Source organism: Mycosarcoma maydis, chromosome 10, assembly GCF_000328475.2.
Source record: "Mycosarcoma maydis chromosome 10, whole genome shotgun sequence".
In the NCBI taxonomy this organism is placed as follows: Eukaryota; Fungi; Basidiomycota; class Ustilaginomycetes; order Ustilaginales; genus Mycosarcoma; species Mycosarcoma maydis.
This window is the reverse complement of record NC_026487.1, coordinates 157,362-182,964: the sequence shown is the minus strand read 5'-3', so window position 1 is coordinate 182,964 and position 25,603 is coordinate 157,362. Positions and strand designations below refer to the sequence as shown.

At 54.8% G+C, this 25,603-nt stretch overlaps 8 protein-coding genes across 8 annotated transcripts; 3 read left to right on the top strand and 5 right to left on the bottom strand.

The window, feature by feature from the left end:
- Positions 1-859: 859 nt before the first annotated feature.
- UMAG_03701 (uncharacterized protein) lies at positions 860-4,069 on the top strand (the record flags this gene model as incomplete). The annotated part of the gene is made up of 1 exon (XM_011391872.1): positions 860-4,069. One exon carries the CDS (start codon positions 860-862, stop codon positions 4,067-4,069), a length of 3,210 nt encoding a protein of 1,069 aa, XP_011390174.1.
- Positions 4,070-6,972: 2,903 nt separating this feature from the next.
- UMAG_03700 (putative amino acid transmembrane transporter) lies at positions 6,973-8,688 on the top strand (the record flags this gene model as incomplete). The annotated part of the gene is made up of 1 exon (XM_011391871.1): positions 6,973-8,688. One exon carries the CDS (start codon positions 6,973-6,975, stop codon positions 8,686-8,688), a length of 1,716 nt encoding a protein of 571 aa, XP_011390173.1.
- A 341-nt stretch (positions 8,689-9,029) lies between these two features.
- UMAG_03699 (phosphopantothenate--cysteine ligase CAB2) lies at positions 9,030-10,139 on the bottom strand (the record flags this gene model as incomplete). Its single annotated transcript, XM_011391870.1, has 1 exon — positions 9,030-10,139. The coding sequence occupies one exon, from the start codon at positions 10,137-10,139 to the stop codon at positions 9,030-9,032; it is 1,110 nt and encodes a 369-aa protein (XP_011390172.1).
- Positions 10,140-11,188: 1,049 nt separating this feature from the next.
- On the top strand, positions 11,189-12,850 carry UMAG_03698 (uncharacterized protein; the record flags this gene model as incomplete). The annotated part of the gene is made up of 1 exon (XM_011391869.1): positions 11,189-12,850. The coding sequence occupies one exon, from the start codon at positions 11,189-11,191 to the stop codon at positions 12,848-12,850; it is 1,662 nt and encodes a 553-aa protein (XP_011390171.1).
- Positions 12,851-13,349: 499 nt separating this feature from the next.
- Positions 13,350-15,287, bottom strand: UMAG_10490 (uncharacterized protein; the record flags this gene model as incomplete). The annotated part of the gene is made up of 1 exon (XM_011392011.1): positions 13,350-15,287. One exon carries the CDS (start codon positions 15,285-15,287, stop codon positions 13,350-13,352), a length of 1,938 nt encoding a protein of 645 aa, XP_011390313.1.
- Positions 15,288-16,631: 1,344 nt separating this feature from the next.
- UMAG_03696 (uncharacterized protein) lies at positions 16,632-19,269 on the bottom strand (the record flags this gene model as incomplete). Its single annotated transcript, XM_011391868.1, has 2 exons — positions 16,632-18,855; positions 18,983-19,269. 2 exons carry the CDS (start codon positions 19,267-19,269, stop codon positions 16,632-16,634), a joined length of 2,511 nt encoding a protein of 836 aa, XP_011390170.1.
- A 705-nt stretch (positions 19,270-19,974) lies between these two features.
- UMAG_03695 (uncharacterized protein) lies at positions 19,975-21,990 on the bottom strand (the record flags this gene model as incomplete). The annotated part of the gene is made up of 1 exon (XM_011391867.1): positions 19,975-21,990. The coding sequence occupies one exon, from the start codon at positions 21,988-21,990 to the stop codon at positions 19,975-19,977; it is 2,016 nt and encodes a 671-aa protein (XP_011390169.1).
- Positions 21,991-22,640: 650 nt separating this feature from the next.
- On the bottom strand, positions 22,641-23,888 carry UMAG_03694 (uncharacterized protein; the record flags this gene model as incomplete). Its single annotated transcript, XM_011391866.1, has 1 exon — positions 22,641-23,888. One exon carries the CDS (start codon positions 23,886-23,888, stop codon positions 22,641-22,643), a length of 1,248 nt encoding a protein of 415 aa, XP_011390168.1.
- Positions 23,889-25,603: the final 1,715 nt, after the last annotated feature.

The following is a 25,603-nucleotide window of genomic DNA, read 5'->3' as shown; positions in this document are numbered from 1 at the left end:
TGTCCATATCCTTACTCTGTACATTTCCTCTTGTCGTCGCACCTCCATCACCTACGTCACGTCAGCATCTGCCCGCTTCGTTTCTCGCCTTGGTTCTGGCTGCATCGCGTCAACCTCCGCGATTTGTCTTCTTGAAACGGTCTCTGTGGTCCATCGCCAAGTTACAAACCCACTAGATTTCTTGCTTGATTGCTGCTGCTGCTGCTGCTGCAGGGTCATCCTGCGGTCATACCACCTCATCCCATCTGCCGATCAACGACATGTCTTTGGCTTGAACATCTGCCTCATCTGCAACCACATCCTTCTCTGTCTGCCTTGGCCGAGCATAGACATCACCGGCCACTCGGAAAACTGCTTTTATCCAGACTTTCCTTCCGCTGCCGTCTGCGTTCCCGACTACAAGCTCTCTGCTTCCCATTTTTATTCACGTTTAGGGCTAGCCATATCACTTTGGCTATATTTTCACTTGCGTGCTTTCGCAGCGCACCGCCTTTGTCATTTGCAAGTCTTGGCCGGTGCCTCGGCGCCTAGCTGCAAGGTCCAGTGTGGTACCACCCACCTCTTTTTCGCCCGCCGCGTCTCATCCCCTCTCATCTCGCTTGGCGCCTTGTGCGATCCGTCGATCCCGCCTCTCTCGCCAAATACTGTAGTTGCGCACCACACCGCCTTGGCATCCGTTGGAGCTGTGCTACTCTGCAAGATTGGCCCATCTCATCTCATCTCATAAGCCTCATTCCAACCCATCCGGCTGCCTCGTACCATCCGCCTGCTTTGGCCTATAAACACCACCTTTGGCATCTCCATCATCCTACGTTCAGTCTGCCATTGCTGCTGTCAAATCTCGACCACACACATCGCAATGGATTTACGCAACGCTAACCTCAGTCCTCCACCAACACCAGGCCCAAGCTCATTCGCACCATGTCCAACGCATTCAAACAAACCGTCCAGGGCGCCCGCCAGGTCGCTTTCGCTACGCATTCCCGAGGACGGACAGGCGTTCGCCGGTCTCACTCAGCCTTTACCACCTTTGGCCGTTGCGCCTTCTCCCGCAGCTGCGCATGCATCTACGCCTATCCTCTCCTTGCCCCTAGCCAACAAACAGCCAGGTCAGAGCACGCTCGCGCCGCCATTGCTATCCAGACTCGCGAGAAAACGTCCGTCAAGGCTCAACTTGGCGCCCCCTTCTCTATCCGATGAGCCTGGCCAGTCGTCGCGATCCATGCCTAACTCGCCCGTTGCACCATCTCGCTCTCATCCCAAAACAGAGCACGTAGATGGCACAGCACCGCCTGCAACAGCGATATCGGAAGCCGTCAAGCACCTTTCCAGCACGCTTCGAGGCACACCGCGCAGACGCCCAAGTATGCCTTTCAAGAATGCGTCCGCGCAAGAGTCTGCCGGTGCTGAACCCTCCAGCGCTGCAAGCTCGCGCAACCGACCGCCAGAAGCCTTTCGCGATCCCTCGGAACACATCCTCAGCGGCAAAGGCAGTACCCTGCAGCACGCGCGCAGCGTCTATTCGCAAGGGCCCGTCCAAGTGCTGCCAGGACTCTTCCTGGGTGACGAGCACAATGCACGTGACACCGATACGCTCTCTGCGCTTGGAATCACCACTATTCTCAACGTCGCAAAGGAGACTGTGCTCGACTTCGACTCGCAACCTGGACCGTCATCCATCTATCCAAGCGCGCCGCGTGCGACTTGGTCCAACAGCGCAACCAACCTCGCTCGTCCTAACCCAGACGCACGATCTGCCGTCAATGCATCCGCACAGCATCTCACATCGATTGCCAACCAGCACGAACCGCTGACGCCCAACACCTACTTCACTCCACCCGCCACCGCCACTCTGTCCAAGCCCCAAGACCATAGAGAAGCTTCTTCGCCTCGCGACGCAATCAGCGTTTCCGTGTTGCGCAATACATCATCAACGCCCAACCTGCTCACCCACTTTCTCAACAGCGAAGCCGCCGACCCCTCCTCATTCTTGCCAAAACAAGGCACCGAAGCTCACTCGATCTCGACCACCGACCTTCGCACACTGACGGCTCAGGACGTCCTGCATTATCGCTCGCTCCGACGCACCAGCGATTCGTCGTCCGATGATGCCTTCGACACTGCCTCGTCGCCGTCTTCCTCGCGTGCTGCCAGCACATGCACTTCGACCGCAACCGAGCTCACTCCGCCTGCGCTCCAGCATGTGAAGACCGACACGGATGCTAGTGGTCAGCCAAATGCTACCTCTTGTTACGCCTTCGAAAACGAATCGCAGGGTTCGCCTTGCGCATGGTACACAAAGGTCGAGCTACCGTCCAATGCCACAGCAATCACTGTGTCCGCCAGCATAGGAGACGGTCCAGAAAGACACGAGATGCGATACGTCAAGCTGCCCTGGACACACGACGAGACCGACCTGGCTGCTGGCCGTGGCGGCTTCGCTCAGGGCATCGCACTGATCGCCGAAGCGTTGGGCATCGACGATCGCTACTGGTACGCCGCCAAGATTGCCGAAGACCAAGAAGCCTGCGCGGCACTGCAAGATGATTCGGTCAGTTTGCAGCACATTCTGACACACCCATCTCCTGGCAAAATCCTCGTTCACTGTCAGTGTGGCGTCAGCCGAAGTGCAACACTCGTCATCGCCTTTGTTATGCAAGCAGCGGCCATGCGGTACGGCTTTGAGACCGCTCGTAGCCTGCTTGGCATGCACGATTGCTACAACATGGTCAAGGAAAAGTCGGCCAGCATTTCTCCCAACATTTCGCTCATCTACCAGCTGGTTGAATGGGAGCGCTACCTGTCGAGTGCCGCTGGTCGACTGCGCGATGTGCTTGGCATGGTCAACACCGGCAGCGAAGGCGATGCGGGTGGTGGTTCGCCTGCCGATGGGCAGACAACGCTCGTAGCCCCAGGCTGGTCCACGGAACCCATGGACGAAGCCATGTGGAGCAAGATGCGCTTGGAAGAAGAAGAAAAGGAAGCAGCCGAGGAAGCAAAACGGCGCGAGGAGCGTCTCACCGAAGCAATGAGGCTAGCAGCAGAGAGGAGAGCGGCTCAGGATCGACTCGAGGGACGCGTGCCCGACATTGCCATTGATGCGCCCGAAGCTGGCGTAGGATCGCTCATGCAGCGAAGGAGGAAGACTCGAGCTCCACCGCTGCAACTCCAGACAAGCGCGACCCCTGCCGCCATGGGCGCCCCCACAGCCATTCCGCCGGCGCCAAGCCCAGGACTCCAGCGCCGTCGCCCTCCCGCATTGCAACTCGACGCTGCGAAACGAGCGGGTGCCGACAACAGCGGCTGTTCAGAGGTCGAGACGCCGTTTCAGACGGCGAGGATGGAAGCTTGGACGGCACACGAGCACGATGTGGACGGCGATGTGACGATGGCCGACAGTCTTGAGCCGCCACAGACGCCGCCGCGCTCCTCAGCAGCCGACTCGGATGTTGTCAGCACGCCTACTGCTCGATCCACCTCCGCAGTGTACGGCTCTGAAAGTGCCAGTTGCACTCTTCGTACTCCGAATGCGTCGAGTGCGTGGAATTCTTCGGCCAAACTTACAGGAGCAGCCGAGCCAGACGAGCCCTCCGAGGCGATGCAGCTCTCATCGACAAGCTCGATGTCGAGCACCGAGTTGCGAGTAGCAACGCGACGTGGCAGTGTGCAAGGTGGTGTCCCGACAACGTCGCTATCGCCGTCGTCACCTAGCTTGCCGCCCGCCATGTCTTGGTCACACTCGATGGGCTCGAGACCGAACCGATTCAGTTTTGGCGGTGCACCTCTGGGCGGCAGCCTAGCTGCGCGACTCGGATCCGACTCGGAGCCGAGCTCGCGATCTCGAACGCGGCCGGATTCGATGCAGAGCACGCTGTCTTCTTCGTCGTCGTCTACCGCCCTGTTTGGTGTCGCGGCGCTGTCGCACGAAGAGCGCAAGAAGCAGCACCGCCGAACGTTTTCGTCGGACTGGCCGACGCTGCGGGCGAATTTGGCGTCCCAGAGACGAAAGAGCAAGGTGGATATCCTGCTCGTTCCGCCAGCAATCGGCGACAGCGACAGCCTCTCGTAGACTTGAATCAATATTTTTGAGGATGCGATCAACACATACAGTGAAGGCTAGAAAGTGGTGAATCCAAGCTAGAATTCGCACCCATCATTTCTTAACACCCCATACATCCATAGCAACTTCTCTTTAATCTAGAAGATCTGATCTTGAATTGACAGGATCCTGTAGCATGGCTATTTGTCTGCATCATCCATACTCTCGAAAGGTCAAGTTTGGTACACCTATTCATGAAAGCAGCTTGATTGCTTTTTATAGTGGATCACTTTCCAGCATGAGCCCAATGTGGACAGTAGCTTTTTACACAGGCTTGCTGGTGCGACGAGACTCTCATGATGGGCTTTGCACCTCGCATCAGCTTCTATCGGAATATTCGCTGGGCGCGTAAGAGATGATGAGGGGGTTCAATATGTGCGTCACAACAAGGGCAGGAGCAAGATGTGTTAGAACCGCGGCTAAGACGGCGTACTTTTGCTGTGCCAAACCGCACGTGAGGCGTCACTTGCTCTTGGAACACACACGAATGCTACAAGGACTAGACTGCAGATCGCTGGAAGAGCGTCATCTGGGCAGACGAGAGCAAGATCGCCTGTCACCGATGAGCACCGCATTTTGTTGGCTCTCTTCGGGGTCAAGAGAATCATAACGAATTCAAGTTTCCGCCACGCGCCTCAGGCCATTCACGATTCTAGCTAGAAAAAACAGGATCAAGCTCAGCTCAAGAAGGGTCATCAACAATGAGCATGTCGCGCGCAGCCGAGGGCGTATCCGACGTCAACGCTGCACGAGAGCAGAACAACATCAATAGCATAGGCGGTTTAGACATTCGGCTCGCCTGATGAGACCAGCTCCCGCCCCAGTAACGGCCAAGCCAATGCGCTCGCAAAATTGGGAACGACGTTCGTGTACCGTCCACCTTTGCCGCAGCATTCGTGATAGGTGATCGATGATCGCGAACGACGGACATGAATCGGTTTGTGCAAGGTCACTTGATATACGATGTGCATCGGCATAACCCACCGCCACGTTTGCTGCATTGCAGCTGAACGCCAATCACGAATCAAGAATTGTCGATAGCCGACAGAGTTGGCAACCAGTCCAATGGAGAGTCATCCCGCGGCCAACAGCGGTGCAACTCACCACTCGCCACTCACCACGCCCTGCAATCACGAATTGTGAACGGTGATACGTGATTCGTGATTGGTCGGCCCCAGCGATGCCAAGCAAAACCCCTCTGTTAGACAAGTTTTCGCTCACGTTGGCCACTCTCGGGCACAGAGTCGTGAGTCGCAGTGAATCGTGAATTCAGTCGTGAGTATAGAATCAATCACGAATCATTCACGATTCGTGATTCATGCCAAAAATCTTCAAGGCCACGATAAAGCACGAAGGCTAACCAAATCACGGATCACGAATCACGAATCACGAATGGTTTTGTGTTTTGTGTGTGTGTGTGTGTGTTTTTGGTGATTGCCAAGCGCTGTGCAGCGGAGAAATTTCAATCGAATCAGTCACGAGTTGTGAGTGGCAGCTGACCACAATTTGCCGCAGACCCCGAACTGAACGCCTATGGTTGACCGATCCAGTTGATCATCTGCCGTGCCCCACAGTCAAGCACGTCAACTGTGTCGTGCTTCACCGGCATCCTTCCTCGTCACCACTTCCCTTCATGCTTTGTTGTCATTCTGGATGCTGTGCACGACCGACGACGACAAAGAGGATTGGTGATGATCGGCACGCAGCCAGCTTGGGAGGGAGCGACCGCTACAACCGACGGCGGCGCGATTGATATTAGTTGACGGGGTATCGGCTCGCGGTTTCTCGTTTTTCTTGGCATTTGATTACTTTAATTAATCTGTTCAGTCGTGGGTATGCAAGTCCAAAGAAACTACAGTCACTGTCAGACTGCTGCCCCGCAGTGAAATTTGGCGTGGCTTTTTTTTTTTTTTGTTGCGCTCCTTGAACCGGTGTTTTTGCGACGCTGTGACGTGACGCCGTCCAAAATGTGAAGAACTTAAGTTAAGTAACGTAAGTTAACTCAGTTCAAATCTATTCTGTGCATTCTCGATTCGTGATGCCTGAGTTGTGATATGATTGCCATGTGCGCTAAAGGGCAACTCGCCGAGTTTTCTGGCGTGGAAAAGGAAACAGCAATCGTGAATCACGAATGACTCTCCATTCGAGGCAGTCACAACTGGCTCTTATCTGCAGCGTCACCTGTTGGTCGCTCTCATCGTCCGCTTGCAAGGCGCACGCAATGGCGTCTAGAGAGGCGAAATGCGACGTTCGAGCCAGCCTGTTTTGAACAAGAACGGCGCTAAAAGATGTATCTTGCCCTCGTGGCAAATTGTCTTATCAGTAAGCCTCGCGTTGCAGAATTTTGGCTTTGTGTAGTGAGTAGATTCCCCTTCCCTGAGTTGATGGCTGCTGTGTGTGCACAGATAGCCACTCACGACGGAGAACGGAGAATCACGAATGTCCCCGCCGAAACAACACTGGGCGAGAAGAGAAGAGCCGGTTTAGGACCCGCGTCTTGTTCATCTGCGCATGCCATCGGTGTATTCCTCTCTCCCTCCCTCTGTCCCTCTGAACCTCTCACGCTACGTGTGGGTGGCGCTTTTTTGCTTTTTTTTTGCTTTTTTTTTTTGTTGGACACCTTGATGGCCCATCCAATAAGAAGTACAAAAGACATGGCCACTTGACTGCTCAACGCCGTCCCTCACAGCCAGCCTCTCGTATCATCTTGCTTCCTGTGTTTCGCTTCTGCTGGTCTTGCCAACTTTCTTGTCGACCACATCCACCCGGTACACAGTCCCCCATCTTCCTCACTACCACCCTCACTCGACAGGAATCTCTAAATCGAAACGCACACCTTTTTTGGTCCCTCCACTCCCCTTCACCTGGTCAAGATGGCCGTCGACCAAATCCAATCGGAATTATCCCCATATACCCAAGAAAAGGCCAGCTCCTCCGCCAGCGAGGTCAAGGGCTACGAACAAGATGGCGTCTCCAAAACATCCTCCTTCCCAGACGCCCAGAAGCCCGAGGAGCGTCAGCTCCACCGAGCGCTCAAAGGTCGTCAGATCTCCATGATTGCCATCGGCGGTGCCCTCGGTACGGGTCTCATTATCGGTACTGGTGGCGGTCTCGCCAACGGCGGTCCGGCTTCCATCCTCATCGCATACACGCTCATGGGATTCTGCTGCGCCTCCGTCATGTCGGCCCTCGGCGAAATGTCGACCTACATGCCTCACCCAAGGGGTTTCGCTGGTCATGCTTCACGCTTCGTAGGCGACGAGTTTGGTCTGGCCACTGGCTACAACTACCTCTTCAAGTACGGAGTGGTCGTCGCTAACAACACAAATGCTGCGGCACTTGTGATTGCCTACTGGAATTCCACCCTCTCTGGAGGCATCTGGATCGGCATCATCACCGTGCTCATCATTGCTCTCAACTTCGGTGGTCCCAAATGGTTCGGTGAGGTCGAGTTCTGGCTCTCCCTGGTCAAGATCATTACCATGACGGGTCTCATCTTGCTATTGCTCATCATCGACCTCGGTGGATCTCCCACGGGCGACCGCATCGGTTTCCGCAACTTCCAAGACGGTCTCGCTTTCCGTTCCTATCCAGGCACTTCGGGGTCCAAGGGAATGTTCCTCGGCTTCTGGTCCACCATGGTCACAGCTCTGTTCGCGTACACCGGTACCGAACTTGTCGGTGTCACCGTCGGAGAAGCTGCCAACCCACGCAAGACGGTCCCCTCGGCCATCAAGAAGACGTTTTTCCGAATCGCGTTCTTCTATGTCATTGGTGCTCTGCTTGTCGGCATGGTCGTCCCGTCCAACGCACCCGAGCTGCTCTCGGCCAATAAAAAGGGTACCTCGGCCGCTGCCTCGCCGTTCGTCGTGGCCATCATCCGAGCTCGCATCCGCGTTCTTCCGCACGTAATCAATGCGGCAATTTTGGTGTTCTGTATTTCGGCTGCCAACTCGGATCTGTACATTGCAGCGCGTACGCTGTACGGATTGGCGCTCGATGGTAAGGCGCCCAAAGTTTTCCGTCGCGTCGACAAGCGCGGTGTTCCGTACGTTGCGCTCTCGGTCAGCTCGCTGTTCTGCGGTCTGGCGTTTATCAACCTGGCCTCTGGTGGACCCAAGACGTTTTCGTACCTGGTCGCGTCGGTGACCATGTTTGGTGGTCTCACGTGGATCTGCATCCTGATCAGCCACATCCAATTTATGAAGGCGATGAAGGCGCAGGGCATGTCGCGCGAGTCTCTGCCGTGGCAATCTCCGCTGCAGCCGTACAGCTCGTACATCGCCGTCGTCTTCACGTCGCTCGTTGTCTTCTTTAAAGGCTGGAACTCGTTTCTGTTTACGTTCAACTGGAGGACGTTTTTGACCAACTACATTGGATTGCCTATCTTTTTTGCCATCTTGCTCGGATGGAAGTTTTGGTACAAGACCAAGTTCATCAGCCCCAAGGATGTAGATTTGCTCACTGGCGTGCGCGAGTTTGACGAGCAGGACGTAGCGATATGGCAGGCTGACGAGGAGAAGACGCGCGCCGAGCTGGCGAGTGCGCCCATGTATAAGAAGGCCTGGATTTACGCCAAGAACTGGTAACGGACCGGAGGGATTCGATCCAAGCGCGTGTGTTTGTACCAAGTTTTCTTTATTCTCCATGCTCTGTCTTTTGCTTGCTCCTTTCACCGGCTTGTGCGTGTGGTGTCGTGGGTGGACCAACGCGTGTGTGCATTAGACATGTGGTTCGTAATGCAACGTTCATGACGATCTCGAAGAGTGCATGGCGCGTTCGAGTCGTGAGTGTGTTCACAAAAGTTGGTTCGGTGATTGCTAGCAGATAATTCAGGTTAACTGAAAGCAACTCATTCGCGGTTTGGGCTGAGAAGAGGAACAACGTTACGTGATAGGATAGATTACGACGAGTGTGCGGTCAACTAGATTCAAATCCTGGCAGCAGCACCGGGCGAATTGGAAATCCACTGTTGGTGCCTGCTACAGAGCTCGTGAACAATGTCTTCTTCGAGCTCCTTCTCTCCGCCCTTTCCGCCTCCTTCGGTATCTGCCACAGCGCTCGCATCTTCGAGCCGCATCCACGTCGCCGAATATTGTTGGCCGTCGACATTCAAGCTATGTGTCGGCCTGGTCGATGTAGATGATACCGGGGTCTCCGGTTTCCGTTCTACAAACACCACCTCGAACTTGCGTCGATTCAAGTCGTTCCCAATGACAAGTTGATGCCCGTATCTCTGCAGTGCACCGACAGCTTTGGGGATCAGCAGCTTCGGATCCGTCTCGAGCTTGAAGCTGACTAGGTAGCCTTCGGGAACCCATTGCTCCACCATGGGTTTCAGCACTTTCGGGACTTGATCCATCTCGATCACCAACGAGCCTTTTCCCGACTGGATCTTGTGTTCCGGCACGTTGGTAGAAGGGATGAAAAAGTCACTCACCGCTGCAGCAAGGTAGTACATTCCATTGCGACCCAACGGCTGCATTACACGAGACATTTCTCGTAAGAGCCAAAGGTAGTCGTTGACCGTCACGAATGGCACTGTATGCAGGAGGCCCGAAGTACGCGCGTGGTGATACGCCGAAAGGATCGGTCGAAGATGCGCCACATGCTGCTTGAGTACGGTGATGTTGTCTCCTCCCGAGGCCGACGCGGGCGAATCAGTGTGAACGTGCGTCGCAGGATCCGCAAGCAAATCCAGGAAAGGGTTCGTGGTATGACTATAGTGTCTCGTGTACGGTGCAAGCGAATGCTGTCGGCTCATGAAGATCACAGCATAGCCGGCGGAAAGGAAGTACTCGGCCGACGTGGCACCTCTAGTTCCCGCCGAAAAGTTGTCAAGAAAGCGTACCACGTTCTTCTCCAGCGGCACCGTTGTTCCTCCCGAGGTGACCAGCACTACTCGACGCCCTTCTTTGATGTGTCGCTGGACGAACTCGGATGCGGCCGAGGATGCTTCCGAGAGATTCGCCGGTGGCGCTTGCGTCTGGAAAAATCGATCGCTTGACCATTTTGGTGATGTCGCCGTAGCATCCGACATTGCGAATCAATCGCCCGCAGTGCAACGCGCGCGCACAGCAGAAATGTATTGGGCCAAGATGTGCTTGTACTTGCGCTGTGGTCGAGTCTTGACGTCTGTGCAAGTAAGCGTGTGACTCGCTGGCAAGCACTGTCGATCGCCAAGCTGTTACCAAGTCGCGAAGCGTCGCAAAGCGCTGCGAGGATCCGAGAGATGCGGTACAGCCGAACGAAGCCCTGCGAGAAGCGCGACGAGTTCGAGTTCGATCGAGGCACAGCGTGAAGCGGAAAGGCCGGGTGTGATGCAGCACGAACCGGAGCAGAGAGATGGAGCGAGACAAGTCACAAAGTCACACCGGCTCATGCGCTGTGTTTTTCATGTTTCGGTGCGGGGATGTAGCGCAAAGAGTGCGAATCATGAATCGGTGATCCCACCTGACTCTTTGTGCCCTGAACAATTTCCAATTTTTACGTTTCACGATTCACGATTCACGATTCACGATTCACGATTCACGATTCACGATTCACGATTCACGATTTTCACGATATTCGTGATTTCTGGTCTGCGACTGACCACGATTTGGGAATTCTTCCTGTGCGTGATGCTGGTTCGCGCTTGAGGCCAGAATCTCGGGTATCGCACATCGAATGAGTTTGCTGCCTCCATCTTTGCAATCGTGAATCATAAGTTAAATCCAGTGTGAGATGCGGCTCATCCGCGCAGCGCGTGCACGTACACTTTGCGGGTAACAACAGACTTTGGCAAATCACGAATCGCAATCACAATCACAATCACAATCACAATCACGAATGGCTGACAAACCCTTCTAGGTTTCTACAGCGGCTTGCTTCCAGCTTTTCCATGATCTGACTACGCCACAACCTGCGAAATCACGAATCGTCCACTCTGACGACTCTGCTCAAATCACTCACTCACTCGACACGTCGCCAACCAAGCAACGCTACGCTACGCTGCTCAAGCCACAGCCCGTACGAATCACGAATCGTGCTTCATTTCAAGTCGCATCGATCATACCCGGCGGCGAACGGACGTAGTGCCTCGACGACGATATGCCTCGCAAGAAACCTGCCAATGCTGGTGCAGCCAGCAGCTCGTCTGCTGCAATGGGAACCTCGTCACGGCCGCTTGCGTCTTCAGCGGCCCTGGAACGCTCGCCATCTCCTAGCTCATCACTCGGAACTGGCAGAATCTCAAATCCACCCTCGTCTCCACACAAACCGCCAGCTAGCACTCGCTCGAAACAGCCCAGCACTGCCAATACTACCAGCGCCATGCCTGTTCGCGCACCCTCCCCAACGCTCTCCGACATCTCCACTTCAGGTTCAGAGGCCGAACAAGGCGCACAACCCACCACCAATCAGCGCCTTCGCTCTGCCTCTCCAGAAGGCGACGAGCTCGCCGATGAATCCGTTCGAGAACCTGCAGTTCACAATGATGCCGAAGTTACATGCCAGTGGAATGACTGCGGAGAGACATTCAACAGCCTACAGCCGTTCATCGATCACCTGCACAACGAGCACATTGGCATTCACAAGAGCAAGTACATGTGCGAATGGACCGGCTGCATCCGCAAAGGAAAACCTCAGACTTCTCGTTTTGCGCTGCTCAGCCATCTGCGAAGCCATACCGGAGAAAAGCCATTCACATGTCCGCGGCCTGAATGCGACAAGAGCTTCACGCGATCAGATGCACTAAGTAAACACATGCGCGTCCAACACCAAATCATCACGCCTGGTTCTCGAAGGGCTGCCGCTTCGGCTGCACAGGAAGATGGTGGAGAAGACGCTTCGATGCTTGGTGAAGCCGCTGATTCGGCTACACCAGCCAAAGCAGCGCCCGGCGCAACCGACGATTCTCTGGGCGACGAGTTGCTTGAACTTGCTGGTGACGAGGGCGCTGAATTCGGTTTGACAGGAGGAGTAGGTGGTGAGTCGAATCTGTACACCATGTCGGCGGACGAGTTGGGCATCCAAGAGCGTCTTGCAGCCGGTCCTGATTCGGAAGAGACCAAACGCAACGAAGCGATCCTCGGTCGTGCACTAAGGGCATGGGCAAAGGATATGCGCGAGCGCGAACGCAGCCGCAAGCTTCGCGAACCACCGTCTCGTCCACGCAACGGTGTCGAGGCCGACGAGAAGGTGATTGCATCCGTCTCTGGTGGCGCGGGCGTCAAGCGTGCGCGCGCCAACGACTACGACAGCGACTCGGGCGACTCGATGCCGGACGTGTCCGAGCTGAGGCGATCACGACGCAGTACGCGCTCTTCATCTGCGCTTCGTCGACGTTCATCGCGCTTCGGTTGGGCAGGCGGCGACGAAGCCGACGTGCTGGCGTCGTCGGCATCATCCATGGAAGCAGCGCAAGCCGCGATCCGCAACGCGCGCGCACGCTATCTCGTCGAGAAAGCCAAGCTGCGCTATGCACGCACCGAAAACGCGCGTCTCTGGCAACACCTTGAAACGCTCCAAGCCGAACATACCAAGGTGCAACGCGAATGCACCGTCGCCCTGGAACAAGCGCTCGTCTTCGAACTGGGTGCAGATGTCGATGCCATCTTCACCCCGCCAGCTTCTCCGAATCTGGGCGCGGCCCAACACGCGACACGGAACGAGGCGCATGCGGCGTTGAAGCACGAAGTTGACGAGCAACACTTGGTTGCGAGGGGAACGCTGATTGAGGATCAGCACGCGACGACGATCGCTGCTGCTTGATGCGTGTAGCGTACCAGTGCGAGAGTATCGCGTTTGCGTTGGATCGAGATGTGGTTGTGAGTCCGTTTCAATTCCACGCTCACAGCTTAAGCTGGTTTTTGCGTTTGGTTGGTCGATGAGCATGAAAGGTGTGCAAACGCGCCGTGTTGGCGAGACTGGTGCGACAAGAATCGTGAATGTGTGCACAATCGGGATGCGCCTTGGCACTCATCTCGAGCACAGCCAAGCAGCCATGAGACGCAACAGCACGCATCCCACCACCGATTCAGCGTCGAGACCAAGTGAATAATCAGAGCAAGCTAAAAACAAATCCCAGACGATTCCACGTCGAGCCACTGGCGCAGGCCGAGCGAGTAGCCAATTGTGCAAGTGCACAGCTGCCCGATGAGCGCTAGGCAAGCTTGGCGACTATGTGCATACACTAAGCTATAAGAACAGGCGAAACCACTGCGCGGGAAACGAGACATACAAATGAGAATTGTGAAAGTACGAGTCGCGCTCATGTGCGTCGGGACTCGAACGCGTGCCTGTTCATCTTTGTGGGGGTCCTAGTAGCAGCATGCGCAAGATATGTGCTGACACTGGTGAATCTACCCGCGGACGGAGGCTGCGGGCTCGGCGAGACATTGACAAAGTCGGCATAATGGAACGTGGTATCGCCTCCGGGCGCGCCGGGCGCATTCGGCGGTGTGGTCGCCAAGCCTCGCGAGCCCGAGTCCGGATTCGACGAGCCGCTGCTCGTCCTCGATGATCTGTACGACAAGTGCGACGTCGTCCGAGGAGGCGTGCATGGCGACGCTTGCGCTGCCGAGTTACGCCGTCGCTCCATATACTCTAGCGCGTTAGCAGCACGTTTCGAAGGTGTCGCCGTCGACGTTGCAGAGCACAGCGTGTGTTGATCGAACCCAAGCCCAACCATACCTTGGCTCTCGTAGCTAGCTGACAAACATGGCTTGCCCAGTTTGCGCGCCGACGGTGGAGGCGTGAGAGGCGTAGTCGACATTGGCAGGTTCGTGTGTCTCGGCCCAGTAAAGCTCTCACCATTGCTACTCTGCAGTCGGCTTCGACGACCATCGCCGCCGCCGCCGCTGTTGCTGTTAAATGGATCCCACAGCGATGTCTGCGAAGGTGTCGAGAGAATACCGTTCGAGCTCACTGTCTCGACATCCGCGCTAAATCTCTTGATTGACGAAGGCGACGGCGACGAAGCGAGGAACAAAAGGTAATCCGCTGCAGCCCGGTCGTCACCTGTGCCTTCTGCTTCAGCCTGCGGTGCGTCATTCACCACCCTGCTGCTGCTGTCGTCTGCCTTGTGCAAGTCCGGGGGCAAGACACTCCACGAAACATTGCGTTTGTGCCTCTTGGGATTGTGCGAGCTGTTGGGCCGTGCCAGTGTGTCATTGCGTCGCAACGATGGACTGGCAGCTCCGATCGCCAGCGCCTGCTGCAGATGCGTCGACGAAGACGCCAGAGGTGGCGTGTGTGGTCGATCACTGCCGGAACTGGAATCGGAACCACTGTTGCCATTTCGTGCTTCGGCTAACGCGGCTAGTAGGCTCGCGACGCGGTCTCGTTCGGCTTGGTCTTGGTCACCGCCAGCAAGCGGTGGAGGCGGACTAGCAAAGACGTGTCGACCCGATGCATGGCGCGAACGAGGCGTACGTGGTGCGGTGAGACCCAGGTCTTGGGCGAGCGAGGATGCCGGGTGACCATTGGGCAGAAAGCCACCACAGCTCTGCATTCTTGATCTGCGGGGTGTGTTGAGCAGTGGGTTGTTGGACGAGGAGGAAGCATTGTAGCTTGCCTCTCTGCGACGTTTGGAGGGCGACCCCGTCGGCAAAGCAAATGATTCTTCGGCGGCGAGCTTGGTCTCGTGTGCAACCATGGCTGGGGTTGGATTGTTGTGCCAGTCAAAGTGACCGTTCTTCCTTTCCGGCGATCCGAGCTGGGGTGAGGATGCGGCCTTGTCCAGTAATGACCGAGTCGACATCGAAGAGGAACATAGACGCTTGGATGCGTTTGAAGCGGAAGCAAACGATGAAGCTCGAGACAGCGCTTTTGAGGACGAAGGAGTAGGGGTGGTAGTGGAACGAAAATCGGTTCCAAAGATATCGAGGTAGATAGATCGAGTGGATCGAGTGGACGACTGCGATGAAGAAGGCAGCGACTCTCCTTGGGAGAGCGCTGGCGTGGTGGCTGATGATGAACTGGATTGAGGCTGATCTACCATTTGATGGTTAGATGCGAGACTTGGTGTCAGTGGCTGTACGGCAGCTTGGCCAGTAGATGTGAGGTCCGAGAGAGATGTCTTGCCGACGCCGTTCAGTGCCTTGAACGAAGCAAACTGAAGACGAGTGCGCAGCGCATGCGCATACATCTCAACTTCGTGCCGCATTGGCCGAGGACTAGCGCTGCTGCTCGATGATGTTGTCGACATGGTCAATGTAGGACGAGCCATGATGTGTAGTCCAAACGTCTATCTCGAGTGTAGGTGAGAGCGTTGGGAGGTTGCGAGCTTGTCGGGGCTCAAGAGACGATGACGAATGGAGTGGTGGCTGTGGATGCGTATGCGTTCGCTGCAGGGTCTAAGTGATCTTAGGATGGTGGTGGTCGATGGCGGTGGAGGTGATGATATCGAGGAAAAGCAGAAGTACGGAACGCGGAATGGGTACCCAAATCTTGGACGACTGATTGGTTACGCTGGATGCGTGATTTTGGGTGCTACTTCGGGGGGTTTTCCAGCTGTGCTTCTCAAATGCTCTGTACAGTCACAGAGCCGCAAATCACAAATTATCAGTGTGGAAGCAGGTTGTCGATTGCGCCTGTCACTCTGTACGTTGTGCAGAGCGGCGCCTATGCATGCCAAATGCATTTCACGCGTGCAGCCTAAAGTTTTTCGTGATTCCCTCTGTGCTCAACATGCAACCATGCTGTGTCGCAGTTCGACCGTCCTCTTTGCCGCCTTTTTTCTCTCTGGCTTTCTGGCTTTCTTTCCTTTCCTTTCCTTTCTTTTCCTTTCCTTTTTTTTCGGAAGCAGCTGACGCGTCTTTTCGTAGTCGTGTAAATGAGTCAACTCGTCTAGTGCCCGACACTTTGACGCGTCTATCGATTAACGCGTCGCGTGTCTTCCTGCAAATGCGTGACGCGCAAATCGGAGAGCGAGTCTGCACTTGCAACTTGCACGTTGCCCGTTGCGTGCTGCGCTTGATTTACGTACACTCGCTCTTGGCCCGTCATCGGTCGATCTTCACAGTCACCAAGCACCGACCACCACTCACGACCCGCAATCTTTCCGAATTATAACAGAAACGACACGGTCGCCAAATTTTCACCAAAGCACAAGAGACTTTTTCGCGTGCCTCTAACATTCACAGATTTGATCCATCCAAACCTCACACGTTGGGCTGTTGCCTGCTTCCGCCCACATTCTCGCCGCGTCAGACAGTCGTGCATTCTTGCTCCTGTCTCATGGCTTCCTTCTCGTCCCCTCCCTGGGCAATGCTGGGAAAAACAACACTCACAGTGACCTGAGTGTTGGTAACAGTGGGCATAGAGAGTATATGCTACAAGTACAATGAGATTTGATAAACTTGCTTTGCTTTGCGATGGTATCTGTACTTCGACCTCGATTAGTATGATGTTGGTTTGATATCGGCTGCTGCTAAGACGGAATGGTCAAGCTTGGAATGTTGTGGTGTGGCTCGATCGTAGAGTCCGCTGTTGAGGCTGTTCCGAGCTCAGCAGCTGTCAACAATCGATGCTTCTTCTGCATCATACGCCTCTAAGCCCACCAATCCTCTTCGTTGATGTACTGGTCGTGGTCGCTCGTGTTGGCATTGTCCATCCACGAATCGTCCCCGTCATCCTCCCCGCTCGCACCCCGTGCGGCTGCTGAATTGCCGTCTGCTCTCGTTCCTCCTCCGTTGCTGGTGGTATTCGCTGCTTCATAGCCGCGTCCGTTGCTTTGGCTTCCATTGATGCCGTTGATGCCAACATCCAGATACGAGGCTGGTAGAGCGTCTAGTGACGATCGCCTTTCCCGCTCGACTGGTCGGACACCTTTGACGAGACGAGGATCGTTCGGTGTTGGAATCGCTTCAATTCGTGGTCGCTTGCCTGGGCGACGAATCTGCTCATCCTCGGGTGTCGCCTCGACTCGCGACATAGCCGATGCAAAGGGGTCAATGCGAGCCGACATACTTGTAGCTTTGGAAGCATAGTTCGCAAACCCGCCTCCGCGGTTGTTGTTGCTGCTGATGCTGTGATGACCGAGATATCCGCTGTTCATAGAGTTGGACAGTGGGTTCGGATGAGCGTCGATGCTAGGTGCGGGTCGTCTTGGAACCGAGGGCTCGCTATCCTCGTCGTCGCTGTCCAGCGTCAGATCAATCACGCCACCCTCTCCGACACCAACCGTAGGCGCATTGTGCGCACCCATAGTGGTGCTGCTGTCAAGTGTTTCGGTGTGTTCGCATCGCGGTGCGAGTGCGAGTCCCCCTGCTGAATGTGATGCAGAGGGTGTTGGAACCACTCCGTTGTGGGATGGCGGCGCGTTTGAGGTCGAAGCGTTTACTCCCATTGCAGCTGAAGATGTCAGAACGCTGGGGGCGGTCGTGGCCCCCACAGCTAAGGTAGATGCTTGGACGCTCGGTGCGGTCCGTGTTTCCACTGAACATGAAGAGGAAGACGCTGCAACGACCGGTGGTTGCGTTGGCCCCGTAGCCGATGTAGATGCTGAAATACTCGGTACTGTCGTCTCAGGAGGCGGCGACGGACTGTCGAGCACCACAATGTCATCTCGCGATGCTCTCCCGGCTCCGTTGGGCTTTGCATTGCCAGGTTTAACATCCTCCAAGCTTTGCGTTTGCGATCGGTCCTCGACGAGTGAAGTTCCATCGGCTGCTGGAGTAGCCTGTGCCGATCCGCTCGAGCTAATCTTGCCATCGGAGGTCCGCCAAGAACCGTCTGGCTCAATGATAACCGACTCCTCGTCGTGTGGCACCTTCTTGAGAATTTCGTCCACATAGCCGTCCATCAACAAGTCCTCCGGCTTGATCGTCTTCTGACATACGGGACAGGCCCACGACGGAGTCTGTTCGTTGATCGAAAAGAAGCTGTACGCATCAAAGCATTGTACGTGCAAGCAGTTGACAGATCGGCAGGGCGTCGTAATGCGCATGTAGCTAAAGGGACACTTGAGACTCATGGTGGCTGCTCCCTGTTCGATGTCGTCGTCTTCCGCTTCCCTACGCATCTTCAAAAGCACCTCTTCCTTGCTCCGCAGCTGCCTGGATCGCAAGTGCTCGACAAGAGTCTCGACTGTGGTGATCTCGCAAATGGCAGCGACGAGAACGTGACGTTTAGGGGCGTTGGTGTAGGTTAAATCGATGCGATTCGGACGTCCGGCCTTGAGCGCAAGCATGCTGTCCTTATTGAGATTGGGCGGAGGAACTCGGCCCGCTTGTTTTTTGCTTCCGCGAAGATTGATTGACAGCGGCTGGGAGTTGACTCGCACTTCGCAGGTGAGCGGAAATTCAACGGTGGCTGGGTTGCGGCCTGATAGAGATGCAGCATGTGCCTCCACCGTGGTGCAAAAGAGTCGAAGCTGGTATTTGGACGTCCTGAGCTGATCCGCCTGCTCTGTCGTGAGATTCACAAAGAAGGGCACATTCTTGCGGTCAGACTGGGTCGGTGCCTCGGGGCACTGGACAATAGAGGAAACAAATTGCTTGATCTCGTAGAAAGGCGATGGGCGAAAGTTGATACGAGTCGAGCCAGCGGGACCGACAGGCCGCGATGGCAATGAGGCTGTGGCTGTTGTGGTTGTGGCTGTTGAGATTGGAGGGGAGTGGTAAGAAGGGGTGATGCTTGGCGCTCTGTTGGTTGGCGTTACACCGAGACGTTGCGGATGTGCTGCGTACGCACCAGTGGCGCTGTAGCCACCATACGTACCTGCACTTGCATTTGTGGTGGCACTGCGAGGAATAGGCGGAAGTGGAAACGATCTGAAGTGGTTGTAAGTAGCAGAACGATGAACAAAATCAGGCAGATGGTATAATAATTGTAAGGGTCAGTCGATTGATCGGGAGAATGCGGCAAGCAAGCGGAATTGGATATAGCATCGAGACGTACCCATTCCTGTAGGCGGGAATTGGCGGGCCCTTGTATCGAAGGATGAGAGCGTGGAACTTTTGATATCCACGAATATCACCCTGATTCCTGCGTTCGGTCAGGGCCGCTATGAGACGATTAATGAGGTCAATTTTGTTACCAGAGAGAGCTATATAACCGCATACGGCCTCGGGCTCGTTGTTGAGATCCTTGATAAGCGCCTTGGCCTGTGCTACAGTGAGCGAGCGTAGAGCCTCCACCAGCAGAGCATATTCGGCAAAGCCGCCTGAAGCGACTTCGGTGGCCATGACTCGTTCTAGATCATCCGCTTGAGGGAGACCAGAAGCGGATATGCGTCAATGGCCGAGGTGGAGGTAGAAGGTGAATGCGTCGCCGAGGATGCAAGTGGACAGCTGATTCGCGCTTCGGGAGTAACGCGGCTGCTTCAGAAGCTCATTCGCTGCATGAAAGGAAAGGTGGTAGGATGTGGACGTGGGAGAGAGGGAGGAAGAGTATGGACGAACGCGGAGTTGAAGGTGAACAACGACGAAGCGGAGGAGGAGAAGGAGCGTGACATACGTGATACTGCCAAATTCAGCTCAGCTGAGCGATTTTCCCGATTTCACAAATTTCGAGACTACTTTGTGATTTAATCACGAATAATTTCGTGAATAACTCACGGCTTAGTCCCCAACCTGAAAGTGTACACGATGCAACAGGAGTTGCAGCTCAGCACGCAGTTGAAAATCCACGAAGAGTGCGCGGAAGACGGGTAATTAACTCCCGCTGGACTCAGGTTTCGCCACTCTCACGACTTCTCGAAAAACTCCAAACTCGCACGACCACATGGCCCCGATTCTGACCTTGCATGGACCATTAAATCGGGTCTCCATTTGTAGGAGGAATGGTGGTGTCACTGTGCTTGCTGACAACGCTATACGACGCCACTAGAACAAAGGTCAAGGTGCTTCGCCTGACTATGTGCATGAGGACACACCTACGCTCGAGTTACACTACTTTTGAAAGATCGAACGTGCACTGTCATTGGCCAAGGATGCCCCGAAGAGACTCGAGCGAACAGGAGCTTGCGTCGATCGACTCTCGCCTTGACCTGTTGTGGACAGACCTCCTTGGACAGCTACACCCGTCGCTCTTGCTACCTTGACACTGTTGTCATGAGTCTCCTGGCTGGCAAAGGGTGAAGTGGGGTCGTTGACCATCTTGTAGCGCACTAGCTCCAGCGACATCCTTGCGTCCTCCAGCGAAGAGTGGCCAAGACTGGTTTGATTCTGAATGATCTTGCCCAGATATTTTGCCGTGAGGTCACGCAACGATGTTCGAAATGGAAAGCCACGAGCGTGAGGATACAGCATCACCGTATCTACTACCTTGTCGTGCACCAATCGGATGGCCCGCAAATCGTTCTCCAGTCCATGGCCGACGAGGATGGTGTTCTCACCAACAAACTGCGCCATGGTCTTGCGCACCTGCTCAAGCGTAAAGACGGCCTTTTCTTCGTACTCTTCCGGCGTGATACCTGAAAACCGTGTGTTGTAGTCGACAATGTCGGTGCGTGTGCGTACTAGCTCGTCCAGAATCATCTCGCCTTCCTCGTCCACCAGCGTCAATCTTGTCAATGTGAGCCCAGCAGTGGTATAGCTCAGTTCGCAATCGAGCGCTACAATGTCGAGTTGTGCGGTCAAGCTCGACTCGTTCCTGGTCGATTCGATGAGCTCCTTGGTCGTGATAAAAGCCTCTCTGCGATGTAAATCGAGTCCTGCCGTCTCTTTGAAGACGTGCGGGCCATAACAGCAACTGTCGTCGCCCAGCGTATTGCTTCCAACCGCCTTGTTACAGCATGTCCAGATCTGAACACGGCCCTTGGTCCCACTCTGCTTTTCGTAGCGTCGTTTTCCCCAATGATAGCCGCACTCTTTTGGGTTCTGACCCTTCCTCTCCGTTCCCGCTTCGTTCAGTTCGCCTCCAACGGTGTACTTTTTGCCGCAGCGCTCGCACTCTTTGATTTCACCTACAGCGTCCGGCTTAGTGCTTCCTTCGTTTTGCCACTCTGGAGGAATCACGGCAGTATACTCGTACTTTTCTAGCTGGTCGACTGGGCAAACGAAGTGAGCGTTCTCAAGCCTGGCACGGTCCAGCTTCCCCGTCTGCCTCTCGTGCACCGCTTTCCTCTTGGCGTCTACCTGAGAGACAGTACCCGTTTCGGTACATTCGTCGAACAACACCCTCATAACCTTCTGGTGCAGATCGGGGTTGCCTTGATGTTTTCTTGCCTCGTTAGCTGCAGCAGTTGCAGCGCGCTCGAGTACTTGCCTATCTCGCTTTTTGAGACTGGTGAGCAGCGTGATACAGCTGTTCTTGTAGGTGTGCTTGTCTACTTTGGCGAAATGCTCGAGCTCTTGGGCTAGTGCATGATCACGGCAGAGCTTCTGACCAATTCCTGCTACAATAGGATCCGTACTTTGTAAAATAGGCTCGTAGGCCGAGACGAAGCCATTGAAGAGAGCTTGAAGGCCGTTCTGTCGAGCTGAGAGTGGTATCTTGGCGGAAGCTGGGTGATCCTTGAATCCGATCTTGGGTGGATGATGGCCGACCAGAGACCACTCGTTGCTGGCACTTGCCGTCTTGGATGTAGAAGCAGAGCTCACAGAAGAAGGTGACGCATGGAGCTTGTTGGCTGAATAGGCGTTCTTGGCTTTCTTGAAGGGTAGTGCAGATGCAGAAGAATCGTTGGAGTTGACGCTTGCTTTCGTGGATGCAGTAGAGGAGCTGGGTGCCGGTCGTTTCAAGTCCCTTGTCGAGGAAGTGGGTGCATTTGCAGCATTGGTGCGTAGAGGCATGGCGCCTTGGAGCGCAACTCGACCGGATGATGCTGCTGGTGTCGCACTGATGCTTTCCGGGGCAGGAGTCGGGTTGTGAGAAAAGGGACACATGCCTCTGTTGGCCTCACATTCACCTTTGGCGTGATCAGGGCAAGGCAGCTTTGCCAACAAGCCTAATGGCTTGAACATGGTCAATTTTACCGGGTGATAGTAGTAGCCACCATGAACGGCGAAGTTGAGAGACCTTGGTGGGAGCAAGAACGTGCTTCAGATGAACACAGAAGGCGCAAAGGTGTCTTTGTTGGTCGGCTTCGGAGAGTTGCGTGAGTGAGCTGTCGAAGAAAAGTCGTGAGTGGAGGAAATTCCAAAAAGTGAAAGTAAGTTAGCTGAACTTGGAGCCCAGCGCAGTAAGAACTGTCACGAGTTCAGGACAGCAGTCACAGGAGTCGTGAGTATAGTTGGACCAGACAACAAAATCACATCCGTGATTCACGAATCACGAAAAATTTCGAGCCAGCTCACGACTTAGCGCACTCGCTAACTCACGTTTCCCTACGTCCACGGCCCTTCTTCTCGCGTTGTCAGAGTGATTCACGATTGTGTGCGGAAGAGAAGTAAGCACCATGTCGCCATTCGTGTTTGTTTCTACACGATCATCTTTGTTGCCTCAAAAACTTGACTCCTCATCGACAGACACAGGAGATATTGTTTGTGCTTTCACAGTTGATTGATTCTGTCTCGCAATGCTGACACGAGTGCTGTGACTGAATCTGGAAGCAGTATTTTAACAGCAGCTATGATCAATTGGGCGTCTAGACCACAGCGAGGATGACACATGTCTATGCTCTTGCGCGCATCTCGATCTTGAATGTAGTCCAAAGCGCATAGAAAATGGTCATTCCAAAGTACCATTTAGCTGTGGCTGGTTGCCACCGTTGCTTTTGTGTGGTTGAAACAATAGGACAGCACTCGGAGCCCTTCTTGGCGTTGATGGTTCTGGCTGGGATACGCTCATATCCGTACTCGAGTCCCGCGCGCGTGGTCCTGACTCCGGGCAGATCGTGCTCGACACTTCCTGCCATCTCGCGCAGATCGAGTACCTTACCGCCAAACACGTTGAGCATCAAGCAACAGCTCCCGGATCCAATCAAGCTCTGAACCACGTTGGAGCTGTACTGACGATTGTGCTTACGCGACTCGCTGCGACGGATGCAGACGGCCTCAGCAAAGTCGCGATCAGTCAGGTCTGCTTTCACTTTACCATGCTTGGTTGGCGCGGGGAACCATCGGTCGATCATGTCCTGGTGCGGTCGCGACATGGCTTTGGGATCCTTGTGCCAGTCGGCTAAATGGTAGTCGGGTCGCAACAGACTCGCGTCGTGTTCGATAATGTTGGCGATACCGATGGACTCGAGATCAAAGATATGTGCCCGCTCGCTGAATACGGGGAACAGTGGAGAGTAGAGCTGCAGCGCCATGGTCGGCGCAATGTTGAATGCTCGAGAGAGGGCCACAACCATCTTGGAAGCAGCAACTTTGCGACCGGACTGATGGATGAGTCCGTGTGTTGCAAGCACGTTGAGGCCTGGGCAAGGGCAGCGACTGTCATTGTCCCTGGCAGGATACGGCGCTCCCCATTCGCCCTTGTGTCCAATGCCGTCCCAGTAGGCCCAGTCGCGGATCCAGTCGTTCTTAGGCTTCCTACAGTAGAGATCATGGTGTAGCCTTTCGTCTTCACTGTAGCTGGTGACGAAGTTGTAGATGTGAATGAGACGGCAGTAGATATGTGTCAACGGCCACTGGGCAAATGAGGGAGGACTGGTGGGTGAGAAGGCAGGAGGCACGCAGTTCTCAGGCAACGGGTTGATGACGCCCAGCTTGATGAGCGCACTATGGAAAACATTGAAACTCGTCAGCCAAAAGTCGACCAGAAAGATAAAGAAGAGGGCGATATTGACGGCGACCTGCGGTCGGTTCTGCTGCATGAGCTGAGCGGTGAGGCGGATCATGGACGAGTTCGACTTGTGCATGGTGTGCGACTCGTCACGCAGACCTTTGGCCTCGACCTTGGTCTTGGTAGCCGGCATGCTGTAAGAAGGCGTTGACGGCCTGGTAGGGAAAGTCATGCCGGCAGGATAAGGGGTCGAGGACGAGCGATGAGTATATATTGTACCCATATCCTTTCCAAACCTTGGAAGTAGGCGTCTAAGGGACTCTGTGAAAAGTGGCACTCTGCTTTCAATGCCCATCAACTCCGTCAGACGAACGGGCCCGCCAAAGTCAAGACGGCTGTATAGGACTGACAGTCAGAGGAAGGAGTCGAAGCTTCAATTCTTGTGCCATCGTGTTCCGAATTCAGATGACCCAGCACTGGCTCCTGCAGCCGGACAGGGACAACACAAACCATCAACAACGAATCGCCTGCGCGCGGTTATACAGCATCACCGAAAGCGGCTAAGAGTGGCACGGGGGGGAAATAGCAGCAGAACCGCTGAACCCTGATTCGGACCCTGGCAGAAGGGACGTCGCGTTGGTTGATAGAGCAGCGACTGAATCTCTTCCACTCGTAACTGCTTGGCGTGGGTCCGTTTGCCAAGCGTGGTCGCCATACCGCGTCACTTGCCAGGTTGAGCAGCTGTTGGCGACAGACAAGAAAGGGAAACCAGCAAGGGTAACCGAAGCGTTTTTTTTGCTCCCGTGGCGTCGTATTCGAGATTTGAGATTTGAATCTCAGTTCTTTTACCGTGTGAACACTTTGCATGTCGTTTTATGCTCATCGTCCGTTCTGAGACATGCCTACCTATACGCCATCCCTCTCCTCGCGAGCTCCAATTGTCGAGTCGACTCGCTGTTTCGTCAGCGACGTTGTTCGGGTGAACTGCCACACTCATGACTGTGCACTGAGCAGATTTTAGCACCAGCAGCCTTACAATCGTGGCTTTGCTGCTTAGGGTCTATTCGATCTCGGAGGCTTTTGATGTTTATGGCACTCCGTTTTCATGTTGGCACAGGGTGAGAAAGTCCGGAGGCGATACAGGAACAGCATGAGTAATGCACAGAGTTTGTCCGCCTCGTGCAGCTCATATGCGGAGCGGGACGCGAATCGTAAATCTCTTTTACTCTCTTTTCGTCTCAAGTCGTTCTCAAATCTGTCCATGAGACACCCCTTCGTCGAGCGATTTGCATGTGCACCCCGAGATTATCGTTTTACGAGCTCAAGGAGCAAGGCAGCTGTACGTTGAATTTGCGCATAAGCTTGACTGGTACATTGAGATCGGAAGAATAGCTCAGCGGCGCTCGCGTGCCAGGAAGGCTCGACATCCGACTTGTTCTTGTTTTCGAGTCGTCTCTGAAGGGCAGTCGCTTGCCTCTCCTTACCCCATCTTGCTCTCCTCTCCTCTTCTTGCCAAGAGTTGTTCGATTCATTCAAAAAAGGCTGCATGGTTGCATATGGAACCGTTGCAAGCAGGTTTGACGTGTTTGACAATGGCAGATGACGAAGGTGTGTGCCTTTGCAACACTAGCCCGCTTCTACCGGCCCTTGCCCCTGGATTTGTGATCTGAGGTCCTCTGTGAGTTAGCACATCGGTGTCTTCCAGTATCGCATCGATCGGGGCTGCTCCACTCAAAACGATGAGGCAGGCGAGCGTGGTGATGGTGATGAGAGCATTGTGCGTCAACATTTTCAGCATCGTGACCAAGAATGGACTGTCGTTGATGGAGTAGCTGTAGCAGATTCGGCAGGAGAGGTAGCAGAGGCTTTTTAGCCAAGCTCAGTGGAAGCCTCGTGAACTTCTCAAAC